The 17,866-nt window shown below is 36.6% G+C and overlaps 1 protein-coding gene across 1 annotated transcript in view; it reads left to right on the plus strand.

Annotated features, from left to right (window-relative positions):
* The window catches only part of LOC122797933 (zinc finger protein 271-like), a 347,850-nt gene extending 330,998 nt beyond the window's left edge, over positions 1 to 16,852 (plus strand). Inside the window, exon 4 of the mRNA XM_044066452.1 lies at positions 14,567 to 16,852. Coding sequence (XP_043922387.1) covers positions 14,567 to 16,776 — 2,210 coding nt within the window. The 3' untranslated portion in view covers positions 16,777 to 16,852. The remainder of the gene's footprint in view (positions 1 to 14,566) is intronic.
* Positions 16,853 to 17,866: the final 1,014 nt, after the last annotated feature.

Consider the following 17,866-nt stretch of genomic DNA (forward strand, 5'->3'; position numbering starts at 1 on the left):
TCTAAGTACTGAGCATGTGCAAGCAAAAGAGCCATTTTGAGAAAGCAGCCAGAGTGTGAGCATGTAAATATGTAGTCAGTCAGTCAGATAGTTCATTTAAGTTTAATGTTCCTGCCATCCATCCTGATGTATTTGTATACAATAAACTTATTAAACGAACACCCAAGCCTCAATGTCTTCTTAATGCACATAAGAACAACAATATATACAATAAAAATTAGAAAAAATAACACAACCCATCAGTTAATTGCATGACAAAAATTACATAATTTATTGGAAAATTATTGAAATATTGGTTATCATTGTATTTATTGTTATGGACACTGTATATAATTTATTTTGTTGCTATTGCAAGTAATTTGTTTGGCTTTATTTATGCAAAATCAAAACATTTTATGAAGAAAAGAAGAGAGGGTGTGAGTAGACTGGACAACAGAAACTCTTTTTTTTTCAAAACAGGTTTATTGTTTTAACATACAAGAGAAATATCATAACAATTTTATACAAGTAATTAAAAACAGATATGATTATAACATTCAACAAAACAACTAAAGTATTTACAAAGACATCCACTACAATCAGATCAATTAATTAAACTAAAATACCATGCTATTGAAATTAGGATTTTTTTAACAAATTTTGTAAATTATCCCATACAATATAATAAGATGTTTTTCTAGTTGTTCTTGACCTAATTGTGTTTATTTCCATATGGCACACTATATTCATAACATTTTTAAATTCATTGAACGAAGGAGGTGTATCTGAAATCAATTTCTGGTTATTATTTTCCTAGCCACTGCTAGAATAGACCATAACAAGGGAAGCTTAACCTTTTTAACACTTTGAGGTACAGGTGTGTTGAATAATATAAGAGATTTTGAAATAATGAAATTATCTGTAAAAAGAGCCTGCAAAAATTCATTAATTGACTTCCAGTATTCTTTCAATTTTATACAGTCATAAAACATATGAGCCCAGTCAGCATTAATTTCTACATTACATCTCTTATATAGATTATCTTTATTATTTATTTTATTCATCATCAAAGGTGTATAAAAAGATCTATGTAAAAATTTCCATGTATAAAGTCTCCAGACAATGGAAGACGTAGTTCTATAGGCAAATTCCAATATATATTGCTTATCTTGTTGATTTGGTGGGTCCCCATTAATAGAAGTGAAATAATTCCAGTATGTATCTACACTGTAAAAAGTTTCCTGTCTGATAATTTTATGTATGTATGAAAGTTTACCTTTATCAGAAACTTTATGTTGTAAATTTAATATCAAGTAATCAATCAGTGTTCATAGGTTCATAGGTTCATACTAGGCTATCTGCCCAAGGGCATTTACAAGCCTAGCCCATAGTTTTGTGGCTTACACCACCCCTTTAGTATGGGGAACTATACCCATTATTTTGCTGTGCCTCTGTCGAGCAGTGGCACTGAGGTAATCCCTGGGGTATATCTGCGATCTCCCATCCATTGGTCAAGATTTCTCTTGAACAAGGCCAGCGAGGTGCTCTGCCTCACATATACCGGGATTTTGTTCCACAGCATAGGGAGTCTTTGGGTGATGAATCTATCCCGCCAGCACGTCCTATTAATAGCCGTGCCGAGGTTTAAGTCTCCTGCCCTTGTGGCTCTGATGGATCTAGATTTTTGAGGTGAAGCATATTCATCAAATCTGGGTTTGACATGGCCTTGTATGTTAGGCAAAGGTCACCTCTGAGCAAGCGTGGCGACTGAATAGAGCTGGAGTTCTTTCAGTCGGGCAGCATAGGACAGATTTTTGAGACCCTTTATCCTTTTGGTGAGGAACTTTTGTGGCCTCTCCAGCTGCTGCAAGTGTCGGGTCAGATACATTCCGAATGGGGCATTGTACTCAATCATTGGTCTGATGAGTGATGAGTAGAGGTAGACAATGACCTCCCTTGATCTAGATGAGAATCCCTTCATGATAAGGTGGGCAATGTAGAAGGTCTTCCTAACTACTTTAGCTACATGGGTGTCGAATGACAGACTACTATCAACCTGGGTCCCCAGGTCCCTGATAACTTCTTCTGTGCTCAGTGGATTTCCACCTATTTGGTAGCTAGGGTAACCTTGTTTTCCCGAAGGGTATGACTATGCATTTTTGGCATTTAACTTTAGGCCATGGCTCTGGCACCAGTTATCCGTTTCTGTGAGACCCTTCTGAAGGATATCTGTGTCAGATGTGTTTTCTACTATGGCCAGTTTGCAGTCATCTGCAAACTTTGTCAGCCATAACCCTACTGTGTTTGCTTGTACTTGAAGATAGATGCCAAACGAGAGTGGGCCTAGGACTGAGCCCTGTGGGACACCACTTGTGACAGGCTTTGAGTCTGACATGGCGCCAGCAACTCTGACCCTGTGGGTTCTGTCACTCAGCCAGTTTGCAACCCATCTTGTGATGTATGGGTTAATATTTAAGCTGATGAGTTTTTCAATGATACCCAGTGGGGTATTGTATCGAAGGCCTTCGCCAGATCGAGGTAGGCTGTATGGACTGCCTTTCCCTCATCAATGGCTTTGGTGACTGTTTGAAAAAGTCAACCAAGTTTAAAAGGCATGATCTGCCTTTGCCAAAGCCAAACTGGGTTGGATCCAAAGTCTGCAAATTCCCTATGTCTTTATTTATGAGGTCCATTATGATCCTCTCCATGGCTTTGCAGATAAGGCTTGTCAAGCTAATGGGCGGTAATTTCCAGGGTCGGTGGAGGCACCGCCTTTGTGAAGTGGGACCACAGTTGCAGTGCGCCACTCCTGGAGTGCGTATCCAGAGGTAAGGCTCTGATTAAACAGCTGTCCTAGCTGTGGGTTTAATTCCTCATTGAGTTCGTGGAGCACACAGCCGGGGACACCATCAGGTCCCATGGATGCTGTGTTTTTGCTTTGGAGAGAGCAGTTCTCACTTGGGCGTTGGAGATGTTTGGGGGGCTGCAATCATTTGGTATAGATATCTCTCCATTTGGGGAGGGAGAAGTTTGCACTGAACCTGTCAGCCAGTATGTTGGCAATGTCCGTAGGATCAGTAATCTTCACATCATTTTGAACTAGTTCTGAGCATATCTGGGAGTTTCCTCCCAGGTTTCTAACATAGCTAAAGAAGGCCTTATGATTGTCTTTTGAGTCTTTAGCTATTTTTCTCTCAAAATTTGCTTTGGATGATTTTATGAGAGCTCTTAGTTTTTTACTTATAGTGATCAAGGGTGTCTTACCTTTTAAGGATTTTGCTCTATCTTGTAGTAGCTTCCTCCTTTTGTTGTAGAGTTTGTTTATGGCTGGGGTCCACCAGACTGGGCGCTTGCCTTTGGTACAGAGAGTCTTTGTTTTGCTTGGGATTGCCTTATCCATGCAGTCCTGCAGGTGCTGGTAGAAGGCATTTGTAAGTGATTCAGCGGCATGTGTACTGTTTTCCGGTGGCTCGGGGGCCTTAAAGGAGACCACACTAGTCTTTAGAAGTGTGAAGTCGGCTTTCGAGAAGTTCTTTACTGTGGTCTTTTTATTTCAGGTGGGGGTGGGATGACGACCTCCAGCGAGATTAGTTTGTGATCTGATCTCACCAGTGAGGGGTATACTTCCGGTGTTGAACATTGTGCTCCCATGTTCGTGATGATGAGGTCAAGTATGTTATCTCCTCTTGTGGGGATGGTAACTAGTTGTTCCATGGCATTTGAGTTTATGAATTCCAGGAACTTTTGGGCTAGGGTGTTTGGGCTTGAGTAGTGTTCCCAGTCTATATTAGGGTAGTTGAAGTCACCTAGTATGATGGTGTTTGGTGATACATTTATCCCCTCTAGTGTTTTCAGGAAGGCCATGTGAGGTTCCTGAGTTTGTGAGGGTGGCCTGTAACATGCTACAATTTGCAGAGCAGTCTTGCCTATGGTTAATTGCACCTGGATGGTCTCCGATGCATCGTGCGTTGCAACCAGTCTTGAGGTGTGGGAGTCCTTGATGAATATGGATACACCCCTCCTTTCTTGGTATTGTCCGGATTTTGGGGCGGAGCATGATATGAGGTAAAACCTGATAGTGCTGGGGTGCTCTCAGGAGCCTTGAACCAGGTTTCTGTCACAGCACAGACATCGATGTTCTCCATACTGAGAAGAGCCTCAGTGCGTGCATTTTGAGATTCAGACTTCTGGCATTGAGCAGCATTACCCTTAGTTTTTCCTTTTTGTGTTCTAGGGTGGTAGGTTTAGAATTTGAGCCTTGCCTAAAAAAGGCACTATGGGGGTGGCAAGAGCCTTTGCCAATATCCGGAATCCCAGGGGTGACAGGTGCAAGCCGTCCCTTGCGAAGCAGCGTGGCTTGTCCAGCATGTCATCCCAGGCAGACAGACACTGGATCCCCTTTGAATGACACCAGTGTTTAAGCCAATTGTTAAAGCTGATCATCTTATCTCTGTATTGTGGCATCATTCTTGGTGAAGGTAGGATACTGCTCAAGGTCAGGGTCATACCTGCCTGGACTACATAATCAGAGAGCTCCTCGATGTCTCTTTTCATGTAGTCCAAGGAGTGCGTCTCAGGTCGTTTACACCAGTGTGGACAATGACTGAGTCGTATTTGTACCTGCTGTTGAGAGACCTGAGTGCTTGCGTTATGTGGCGGATTCTAGCACCCGACAGGCAGCTTACTGTGACCTTCTCCTTACTCAGTCTGGTGACCGGGGCGTCAGTGTGTCTGACTATGGAGTCACCAATGACTAGTGTGTCTGGCATTTTGTTTGGCCTTAAGGGCTGTGACTGTTTGACACTCTGACTGTGAGGTCTATGTGTTGCAGGTGATGTGTTCTGAGGTGGTGGTTGTTTGGGTGTCTGCTTTGGTGGCCTCTGCTGTTTTGGTAGATTTTTGATCAGAGCCTCCGAGTATGTCTTTGTGTGTTTATGTGTATGATTTGAGGTTGTGATGGTACTATGTGAGACTGGGTCTATAGTGTGTGTGGTAACCTTCTCCTCCTGACTGGTCTTGCCAGTCCTATGTTGAAGAGCTCAGCCTCCAGTTTGGCTGTATAGTTGCATCTCTCGCATGTATTTGTGTTTTGTGGGAGGAGGAGAGGGTTGTCTGTGTACATGAGGCAATTGTAACATTGCCTCAATATTCAGGTTCACCAGCTGAGCAGGAGAGGACACTAGCAACTGATCCCTCGACATGCTAGAAGGAATAGACAAAAAACTTTAAAGAAGATTCGGGACGTGGATGACCGAGAAATGGGGTTTGCCTTTTTGGGGTACTATCTATGACAAGAGCACCGTATCAAGGTAATAAGTACTGTAGGAGCAAGTGCTAGGCTTAACAGATAGAGAATAGTCTACTTGGAGTCAAGTAGAGATGATCTTTTTGGAATAGATTCTTTAACTGTTATAGACATTAGGTCTATTTTATTAATGAGATGTTGTCTAAAGGTCTGAACCTCTAACCAGCAAGTTTCTCTTAGATCAAATTCTTGTTTTAAGAAATCTAGATTTTTAACTTTATTATCAGATATCAACTGATACCAGTACTTTAGATCATTATCTATAGCTAAATGAGTTCCTTCAGAAGTAGATGACAAAAGCATACCCTGAGTATACATTATAGGGAATATAATAAAATTCCATTCCCTATACTTAGGGTGCATGAATATAAAGTTACGATAGCCAATAATAATATTTAATGGGTAACAAACCATATGTTTAGGTGTAATAGGTGAAGTACAAAATTCCTTTAGTAACCATAACATGGAGTTATTTACAATCATATTTTTATGTGTTAAGGAGATTTTCATGAAGTGCATACTAATTAGCTCCCAATAATCTTTCCATTTTAGACATATGACTGATCTATTAATAAAGTAATAACTTTTACAATAGAAGAGATAGTATATAAATTAAAGTCTGGAAAAGAAATACCCCCTTGAGACCAGCTATTAGTATGTTTCTTTAATGCAATCCTAGGTCTGTTAGGTGCCCATAGGAAATTTAACATTAGTGTATTCAGTTTCTTGATAATTATTTTTGTAGGTGGAAGTATTATTGATTGTATTAAGTATAAAATCTTGGGGAATATTATCATTTTAATAATTGTAAGTCTCTCCTCCATAGTAAGAAACATATTATTCCAGGTATTAAAAAGATTTTGTATATTAAGAAAACAGGTATTATAATTATTATATATAATAGATTTAATATCTTTAGATAGTATTATACCTAAATAAGTTATCTGACCAGAATTGGGTACATATTTAGTAAAATCACTAATGAGAATATTTTTTCGTGTATATATAGGCAGTATTCTAGTTTTTTCTTCATTGAATATTAAACCAGAAATACTTTTAAAATTCATCATTTTATCAAATAGAGACTGCATAGAAGAATTAGATCCTGCTGATGTAATTAGAACATCATCTGCAAAAAGTTGAATTTTGGATGTTGTATTTTCATCTATTTCAAAACCCTCTATGTCAGTACTGTTTCTGATCAAATTAGCCCAAGGCTCCATTACTAAAGTGAATAATAGTGGAGAAAGTGGACATCCTTGTTTTGTACCTTTAAAAATGGGTATTTTTGTGAAACATATGTTCCTACCTTAATATAAGCCAATGTTCCTTTGTATAAATGCTCAATTAGATTTACAAATGCATCTGAGAAGTTTGTGCACTTCAGTAAGGTAAACAGATAGTCCCAACTTACTGAATCAAATGCTGAACTTATATCAAGACTACGTGTTAAATCTTTCTTTTTCCTATTTGCAAAATCAATTAATGTTAAAGTTCTTCTTATATTATCAAAAGTATTTCTATTTACAATGAAGCCTGTCTGATCTATATCTATAATGCGGGATGATTGTCTTCAATCTATCAGCAAAAATACTCATAAACATTTTATAATCAACATTAAGTAATGAGATGGGCGATATGAAGTACATCTAGTTGGATCTTTATTAGGTTTTAAAATTGGCGAAATAAATGTATATTGCCAAGATGGGGGTTATTAACTCAGTTTGGGCCAAAATAAAAACCTTATGTATTAATGAATATGTACTTTTAGAAAGGATTTTATATATCTCTGGTATAATACCATCATTACCGGTGCTTTGTTTGATTTAAGCTTATTTATTTGTGTAATAACCTCTGTATATGAAATACTTTTGTCCAATAGTTTAATCTGTTGTTTATTAAGCTTTTATTCATATTTGTGGTTATAAACTCCTTTATTTTATCTTTAGGTTCCATGTTAATGTTATTATGGTTAATTTTGTGAAAGTGATTTCTAAATTCATCTAGTATTTCTGGTATACTAGAAACATTCTTCTTTTCCTTAGAGAAAAGATTTCTTTGATATGGTTTTGTTTATTCAACCTTTTTGTTTTATTTTTAAGTCTATGTAAGTATTTGGGGCTTATTGAATAAGACAAAACTTGTATTCTCTAAAGTTATTTTAACTTTATGAGTTAAAATTTCTTTGTATTTCTCATTTAGTTTGTTTATTTCTTCAATAACTTTCTTGTCCATAATATTTTGTTTATTATTATGTTTATAAGAGTCTAATTTACTTTGAATATCTAACAATTCCTTATCCCAAGATTTCCTTTTATTATTATACCATCTGATACTTTGTCCATATAGATATGATTTTAAGGCATCCCAAACATAGACAATGGAGACTTCAGGAGTATTATTTATGTCTAAAAAATGTTTTAATTCTGAAAGTATATATTCTTTATAGTCTTTTAGTTGAGTTAAGTATGCTGGTATCCTTTTGATCTGAACATTATGAGTATTTTTATCATGAATTCAAAAACAATTGAATTATGATCAGATATAGGACATGAAATGATTTTGGAATTAATTAAATCTGTTACCATCTGGTTAGAAATAAAGACCCTATCTATTTTTGAATAAGTTTTGTATCTGTTAGAAAAAAAGGTGTATGGTGATGATTTTGAATCTATCTGATTATTAATATCATTCAAATGATAAGAATTAGCAAAATCATTTAAATGTTTTGCATTAGATGTAATTCTTCTTTTTCCTATAGTGGTAGTATCACTTTCATGTAGTATACAATTCAAGTCACCAGCTAAAATAATATCTCCTATAGAGAATGATATGATCTTATCAAGATGATGTTTCACTGTATTAATACCAATTCCAGGTATCCAATATACATTAATTAAAGTGTAAGACTTCCCATTAATTTGTATTGTAACCATACAAAACATTCCTTTGTCATCCTGATAAGACTTAATGGTTTTAGGAATGGGCATACTTTTATTCCATAAAATAGCCACTCCTCTTTTTTTCTGAGTGTGCTCTGAACTAACCAATACTGTATATTTGTTTGTGGCTAGTTTATCAATATCTTATTTCAAGAGATGGGTTTCTTGCAGGAAGACTAAGTTGGCCTTATGTAAATTAATGTATCTTATTAGGCTTGCCCTTTTACACGGATTATTCAATCCATTAATGTTTAAAGAAATTCCTTTTAAAGATGTCATTTGGCATTTTTAAAACTTAAGAATCTTGTGATCAAAATAACAAATAACAACATAAGTAATGTTACATCTTCTCCTTTAGGTGTACCTTTAAATATAGCTGTATTTATTGAATCTCTTATGGGATTTTGTATAGGATTCAATTTTGTTTGTAGTGACAATGAGTGTACAAAATATATTGTGGATGTCAAAACTATATACATATAACAATGAACAAGTGAAAATAATGTAAGGATTAAACCTTGCATCCAGCCTGGAGTTAAAAACTCCAACTTAGAGTAGTATTTACCACTCAAGTTAACCCCCTACCCTAAGCAGCAGTACCTCAGCTACCACCTTATCAATTTAATACTGGTTATATTTAACTTAAATTAACAGCTTTCAATTCAATTATCTAGCAAGACAAGACTACACATTTGATAAAACAGCATCATATAAACTAAAATAAACTTTTTTTTTTTTTTTTTAAAAACTATTCATACTACTATATACATCTATGTAATATAATACACTTGTATTCAAATAGCATTCAAATAATCTTGATATTAGCAACCAAGAGGAGAGAGAGAAATAAAAGACGTGAAAGAGGGAGAGAGAGTGAAAGAAAGAGGGAGAGAGAGAAAAAAAAAAAAAAAGGAAGGCATATTTGCATATTAATTTATTCAAAGTATGTAAAAATAAGTTCTAACATTCATTTAAATCAAAAACTTTGGCTAATATGGTTCAGACATTACATATATTAAGATGCATCTATTTTCTGTCATGTAAATGCAGTCAACAGCTTCAAAAAAAAACCTTGAATTGCTTGTATATGAGCATTTTACTCATACTCATTATTGTCAATAGAATAAAATATTATATTTATAGAAATTGTTATAAATCATACTGCATAGTTATGCAAATTCTCAGAAACACTTGCATTATTGTAAAAAAAGCCATCTGTATTTTGTATGTCTATACTACTGCTTTAAAATATATCACATGACAATTTCTTCCAGAATAGAGTTATAAAGTTATTTATGCTTGTCAATCAGATGCATTAAATGAGTTATAGTAATGTATATGTTTGGAACATAAGTTTTTAACACAGATTAGTATGCTGCAGTCAAGTAGATTTTCAAAAACACTTGAATAAATGTTTCATTTTCTATGCCTTCTAAAATAAGACATTTACTTACTACAATAAACTGCATAATTTAAAATCATTATAACTGACATATTTTATGAATTATAACATAGATATTTAAGTAATTATATAAAATAACTCACATTTAAATGTTAAAGAGTTAATTTTCCTTCACATAGTCGCATTTGCATCAGTTCTACTTCCTGGTAGAGTGTTCTTCCTGAATCTGCGATGTGTCAGTGTGATATCTGGGTCAAAGGTCAAGTTGACTGCTTTCAGCTTCTCTGTGAGAATTCTGAGAGTTGAAGCTTTTAAAACAACTCGAGGACACTGTTCATGAGGTAGCCCACATCCCAGATTGTCTCCCTTAACATTTTGGTGGGAAACTTGTTAAAAACTAGTGACAAACATTCATTTAGCAGTGTAAATGCATCTAAATATGACAAAACCTTCGCAATGTATTTTACAGGGTATTACAGCCTCTATGTGAGTGAAATTAAGCCCAAAGTTATTAATAAGTAATAAAACTCAATATTTTTGTCCCAACTCAATTTTTATGCAAATCTTATTATTTACTGTGTCTATATGATCAAAAGCATTTCTATATATTAATATGAAAAAAAAAATAGAGAAAGAATAAAGAAAAGAAAAAGAGAGTAGAAAATAAAAGAGTGTAAAGCAGAAATAAAAAAAATGTAAGAGAAAGCTATAAGAAGTATATACAATGGAATATTACTTACTGTTTATATTAATAGAGTTAAAAATAAAACATATTGTGTACTATTATTTAGTTCTAATTATTATTAGTTAAAGCATGACAGATTATTTACAAACAAGCATAAGCAGTATAATCAAGAAAGTATAATTAGGAATAGCATTTGAAGAACATATAAACTTTTTACAAGGAATAAATATGTTATTATTCCATTTATCATATTTTCATTACTCTTCTCTCCCTGCCCTCTCCCACCCTTTACCCACTACATAATCTAAATAGAATGTCATTGTTTAAACAAAGAAAAGAAGAAAAGGAGAAAAAAAGAGAAAAAATGTATCAAATTACTGACCTTACTTCTCTTTTTCAGAAAGAGAAACAAATTGAATAATAGCTTGTTATTAGTTCCTCAGATATTTTGACTGGTTATGAAACAAAACATTTCTTTGCACACAGAGAATAACTTTGATTAAATCTTTTTTCAGAATATTTGTGGCTTTCTGGAAATGCAGGAACTATATTTAAAAAGATTAATAATGAAGTAAAATGATGAGAGAAAAAAAAAGAAAAAAAAAAACATAGAACAAATCATTTGTTTTTTAGTCTCTTCTTCTTCTCTGAAGTCTTCCACGAAGTTTCAGTTGCCAGTCTCTTTAATGAAGGACTAGCCCATTCCATTTCCTCTATTTTATCCAAAATCTTATTTTTTTTGATAAACAGTAAAGCAGAGTCTAAGTCATCAAAAATTTTAGGACCATCAGCAAGGAAGATTTTTAGCTTGGCAGGAAACAGAAGGTATGTTTTAAACTGTGCTTTTTTAAGCTCCCTTATTAGTGGCAGAAAAACTTTTCTTGTAGCTATTACCAAGGAAGAATAGTCATTGTCAAAACGCACAGTTGTCTCATTAATCTTAACAGGAGCTTTAGCCCAAGCAGATTTAAGAACCATCTCTTTATCAAAAGATGATAGAAATCTAACTATAACTGATCTAGGATAGTTTTGTTAGAGTTAGTATTAGCTATAGATCTATGTGCTCTTTCGATACCAAAAGAGAATGCTTCTGGTAAGTCTAAAGTTTTAGGGAGCTATGTTGTTAAAAAAGAAGTAATATTGTTACCTTCAATATTTTCTGGCAGTCCAAAAATCCTAATGTTATTGCGCCTAGATCTATTTTCCAGGTCATCCAGCTTTGTTTGTAAATGTGTATTTTGTTTCAGCAGAAACTCAATGTTGATTTCCTCTTCTTGGATTCTATTTTCCATGTCATTCACAGCTTCTTCTATGCCTGTCATCTGGATCTTCTGTTGTTGCAGGTCTGTATGTAACAAGTCAATTTGTTTTGTAGTTTTTTCTATGAAGGTATCTATTTTAGTATCCATTTTATCCATCTTAGCAGTAAGTTGCTGGATTATAGTTATCAGAGACTGAAGTTCTTTCTTGATGCTGGAGTCTTGAGAATTTGTCTTACTGGAACTCATTTCAGACTGATAAACTGACAGGAAAATTTCCAAAGTGATTTCTGACAGGAATTTTGTTAAAATGTCCTTTCTTTTTTAGATATAGTTCAAGAACTATATAAAACAAACATATTTAGAAAGAAAATTACTTCAAAAATTAATTTTTTAAGTAATTAATTCCTGTCAGTGTAATGAAATTGGTGGAGCTGAAGAAATCTGCTGCTATCCTGTGTTCATCCTTGGCCACGCCCCCGACAACAGAAACTCTTGACTGCAACAAGGGTCAAGAGAAACAACAGATTTGCTGAGGTGATGATTACTTAAGCAAAGATGCAGTTGCCATTTACTGTTACAATGTAAACATTATGTACTGTCTAATATAAAAAAATTCTGTTCAACTGTATTATCAGGAATTCCTTGTTTTCACTTAGTTTGTGCATCCACAGGGACTGGGTTTTCCTGTATCACGAGGTGTGGGGGATGATCATGGTGTTAAAAACTGAGAGATGACTATATCACGAGCTGTGGGGGATGATCATGGTGTTAAAAACTGAGAGATGACTGTACACTTTGAGTTACTAGCACTGTGGCGGGAGGGGTGTGCTAGAAAAATACTTGTTTCATAAAAACAGGATTGTGTTGCTCAACAGGGATGATTTTGTCTATTTTTTTTTTTACAGCACTGGTGGACAGCCCAAGCCAACAGTACCATATTACAAGATGTATGTGGTACATTTTTGTGATCCTGCATCATAATGTGACTTCTACAGGGTTATTTATGAATTCTGTTGCAGGCAGTCAGAGAGGTACATTACACATCATCACATCATTGGACATTTCAAACTGTCTGGCATGTTTTTATGTAAACCAGGCTCCACATGTCCCTGCACAGTCTGTAGTGAGTACTCGTATCTACAGATATACATTACAAGGTGTATGTGGCAGGGTTATTTATGAATTCTGTTACAGTCAGAGGTACATCACACATCATCACATCATTGGACATTTCACAATGTCTGGCATGTCCTTATGTTAATCAGGCTCCACATGTCCTTGCACAGTCTGTAGTGAGTACTCATATCTACAGATGTACGTTACAAGATGTATATGGCAGAGTTATTTATGAATTATCTTACAATCAGAGGTACATCACACCATCAGATCATTGGACATTTCAAAATGTCTGGCATGTTTTTCTGTAAACCAGGCTCCACATGTCCTTGCACAGTTTGTAGTGAGTACTTCATAGCTACAGATGTATGTTACAAGATGTATATGGCAGGGTTATTTATGACTTCATAGCTACAGATGTATGTTACAAGATGTATATGGCAGGGTTATTTATGAATTCTGTTACAGTCAGAGGTACATCACACATTATTGGTCGTTTCAGAATGTCTGGCATGTCCTTAGGTAAACCAAGCTCTACATGTCCCTGCACAGTCTGTAGTGAGAAATTCATATCTACAGATGTACGTTAGAGATGCATGCGGCAGGGTTATTTATGAATTCTGTTGCAGGCAATCAGAGAGGTACATCACACATCATCACATCATTGGACATTTCAAACTGTCTGGTATGTCTTTATGTAAACCAGGCTTCACATGTCCCTGCACAGTCTGTAGTGAATACTTCATATCTACAGATGTACGTTACAAGATGTATGTGGCAGGGTTATGTATGAATTCTGTTACAGTCAGAGAGGGACATCACACATCATCACATCAGTGGTCACTTCGAAATGTCTGGCATCTCTTTATGTAAACCAGGCTCCACATGTCCCTGCACAGTTACGTCATATCTGCATAGACACCATCAGAAACATTTCATTATTTATTGAAGTTAAACAGAGAGAGAACAAGGGAGATTCTGATGTACGTTAGTCGGTTGTTCCATGTTTAAATCACTTGGCATCCATTTGCAGTGTGTGCAGCTTTGAGCATGGTTGTTAAATAGACATTGCTGAGTTTTAGAAGATGGACTTCTACTTAATGATGGTAGTTCTTTAATAGATTAAAAATACAGAACAGTGCTGGAGTCTTTTTGTTGTGCTTAGTGATATCAGTGTTAAATACACTTTACCACTTAATCACCATCAAGGTAATTATATAAATATTTTGCAGATAAATTAAAGTTCACAGTCAAGTTGTTTAATGCTTGCTGCTTACAAATATGTTAAATGGAATTACATACTTATTTTGTTATAGGTATGTTTTGTCTCTAGTCTTATGGAAATAAACATTTAAAACCTTCATGTTATGAAAAACTGGAATTTAAATATTTGAAATTTAGGCTAATTCTGATTTCTCTTATTCTGATTATAATTCACCTGACTTGTCCTTGGGCTCTGGGGAGAGTTCTTTTGAAACATTTTACGGAGAACACCAATGATGCCTTTGCAGAAAGTTAGGGTAGTTATAAGAAATTTGCATAATTTGTGTAGAACATAGAGATGCAAAGCACAACAGATATATTGTTGGAAACTCAGACAAAGACAGTAAAATAAACCACAGACCAGGCAACACATTTTAAATGTAGCCAGAAGGAACATTAAGGTAGAATGAGAGGCCATAGTAGTTTGTTTCTTTAAGACCTATTCATTATTGTAATTCGGTGTGACAGCAATTTATTTACTATGATTAGGCATTAAAAAGATTTGTGTGTGTGGATATGCTAACATAGCTGGGGGTTTACAATGTAAGTTGTAAGAAAAGTCTTCTGTACCACTGATTATATTTTTGACACACTATTTTTTTTTCTTTTAAGTCACCAGGAATGGAGAATTCAGTGTCGTCCAGGGTCTGCAGTCATCTTATGGGAAACTCTGGAATGCAGAATATGACAGAGCTATGCCCGATGAGATGCTTATCATAAGGCAAGAACCAGTGAAGATGGAAACAAGAAATGGTAATTGTAGGCAAAGTAATGAGGACTTTGTCATGAAAACTGAATTAGAAAAGCATCTGCAAACTGAATTAGAGGAAACGCCATGCAGCTGGCTTAACCATAGCAACAGTGTAACATTTTATAGTAACAGTGTAACTGATCCTCTAAGTGACAATGGGGAAAACAAAAAGAATACCCCCCCAACGCATAAACAAGCACTCATTAGGCAGGCCTTGCATGAAGGTGTTATGAATGCCAAAGGTTTTACAGATGGGAAAAACTTAGCACTGCAGAAGATCAATCATACTGGTCAGAATCCCTTTACCACATGTGACAAAAGTTTTACACAGAATAGCGACATGCCAGAACTTCAGAATGTCCACATTTGGCAAAAGGATCATCAGAATATCCACACTAGCCTAACACCCTGTAACAAGAGTCTTGCATACAAAGGCAATATGTTGAATCAGATACACTCTGGGCAGAAGCCATATAAATGTACCACATGTGACAAGAGTTTTGAACTAAAGGGAAATCTGGCCCAACATCAGAGGAGTCACACTAGCATGTGTGATAAAAACTTTGTATACAAAAGTAGTTCAGGGACTCATCAGGGGCTCCACACTGGGCAGAAGCCATATAAATGTTCCATGTGTGACAAGAGTTTTATAAGAAAGAACCAACTTGCACTTCATCAGAAGCTGCATACAGAGCAGAAACCATACAAATGCACCACATGTGACAAGAGTTTTGCATACAAAGGCAACATGTTGAATCATCAGATACACTGTGGGGAGAAACCATATAAATGTTCTATGTGTGACAGGAGTTTTATACAGAACCACCGACTGGCACTTCATCAGAAGATGCATACAGGGCAGAATCCATACAAATGTGTCACGTGTGACAAGAGTTTTGTATACAAAGGCAGCATGATGAATCATCAGATACACTGTGGGCAGAAACCATATAAATGCGCCGTGTGTGACAGGAGGTTTGGATACAAAAGCAGTGCTTTGATTCATCAGAGGATCCATAGTGGGCAGAAGCCATATAAATGCACCATTTGTGACAAGAGTTTTATACAGAAGAGTAATTTGATGATGCATAACTATACCCACAGTGGACAGAAGCCATATAAATGTACAATTTGTGACAAGAGTTTTGCATACAAAAACAGTATGGCAATTCATCAGAAGCTCCATAGTGGGCAGAAGCCATATAAATGCACCATGTGTGACAAGAGTTTTATAAAGCAGAGTCATTTGATGATGCATAACTATACCCACAGTGGACAGAAGCCATATAAATGTACCATGTGTGACAAGAGTTTTGCATACAAAAACAGTATGGCAATTCATCAGAAGCTCCATAGTGGGCAGAAGCCATATAAATGCACCATGTGTGACAAGAGTTTTGTGGATAAGAATCATATGGTGACGCACCAGTATATCCATACTGGGCAGAAGCCATATAAATGCACCATGTGTGACAAGAGTTTTGTGCAGAAGAATTACCTGGTACACCATCAGAACATGCATACTGGACAGAAACCATATAAATGCACCGTTTGTGTCAAGAGTTTTGCGTGCAAAAGCAGTGTGGTGATACATCAGAGGGTCCACAGTGGGCAGAAGCCATATAAATGCACCATGTGTGACAAAAGTTTTGCATACAGAAGCAGCTTCGTGAATCATCAGAGGCTGCACTCTGGGCAGAAGCCATATAAATGCACCATGTGTGACAAGAGTTTTGTGCATAACAATCACCTGGTACACCATCAGAACATGCATACTGGACAGAAACCATATAAATGCACCACATGTGGCAAAAGTTTTGCATACAAAAGCAGTGTGGTGATTCATCAGAGGCTCCACAGTAGGCAGAAGCTGTATAAATGCACCATGTGTGACAAGAGTTTTGCATCCAGAAGCAGCTTGGTGACTCATCAGAGGCTGCACTCTGGGCAGAAGCAATATAAATGCACCATGTGTGACAAGAGTTTTGTGCAGAAGAGGCAACTGGTACTTCATCAGAACATGCATACTGGGTCCAAACGGAGAAATACGTCAGCAAGCAAAGGAGAGTAGTATTGCTGAAATTGAATTCATCCTCAAGTCTTGGAGAATACCTCTATGAGGTGGACCCTGTTTTTTTACAAAAGTTCACCAAGACAGTATTAGCAAAAAACTACGGGCACTCATAAAATCGTCTAAGGCCAGCTTCGAGAGAAAAATTGCACAGGACACTAAGGATAATCACAAGGCTTTCTTTAGTTATGTTAGGAACCTGGGTGGGAATTCCCAGATATGCTCAGAATTAGTCCAAAATGACAAAAAATACACCAAACCCACAGACATTGCCAACATCCTAGCTGACAGGTTCAGCACAAACTTCTCCCCCCCTCCCCACCAAAAGGGCAAATATCTATCCCAGCAGAGTGCTGCCCCCCCTGACATCTCAGATGCTCAGGTAAGAGCCACCCTCTCCAAAGCAAAAAACACAGCATCAATGGGACCAGACGGCGTCCCGGGCTGCGTCCTACATGAACTCCAAGAAGAGCTAAACCCAAACATAAAACTACTGTTCAGTTTCAGCCTTACTACAGGATATGTACCCAAAGAGTGGCATACAGCAACAGTGGTCCCTCTCCACAAAGGTGGTGCCTCAATGGATCCTGGAAACTATCGCCCCATAAGCCTGACTAGCTTGGTCTGCAAAGCTATGGAAAGGATCATCATGGACCTCATAAGTAAAGATATTGGGGACCTACAGACACTGGATCCTACCCCGTTCGGCTTTGTTAAGGGGAGATCCTGCCTCTTAAACCTGGTAGATTTCTTTGAAACAGTCACCAAGGCCATTGACGAGGGAAAGGTGGTCCACACAGCCTACCTGGACCTTGCAAAAGCCTTCGATACAATACTCCACTCAGGCATTATAGATAAGCTCGCCAGCTTAAATATAAACCCCTATGTCACTAGATGGGTTGCAAACTGGCTCAAGGACAGAACCCACATGGTTAGAATTGCTGGAGCCATGTCAGACTCCAAACCAGTTACAAGTGGCATCCCACAAGGCTCAGTCCTGGGACCTCTCTTGTTCGGTATATATTTCTCGGAAGTGTAGGCCAACACAGAAGGACTGTGGCTGACCAAGTTCACAGATGACTGCAAACTG

This window comes from Protopterus annectens, chromosome 3.part1 (assembly GCF_019279795.1).
Source record: "Protopterus annectens isolate FY-2018-M chromosome 3.part1, PAN1.0, whole genome shotgun sequence".
Taxonomy (NCBI): domain Eukaryota; kingdom Metazoa; phylum Chordata; order Ceratodontiformes; family Protopteridae; genus Protopterus; species Protopterus annectens.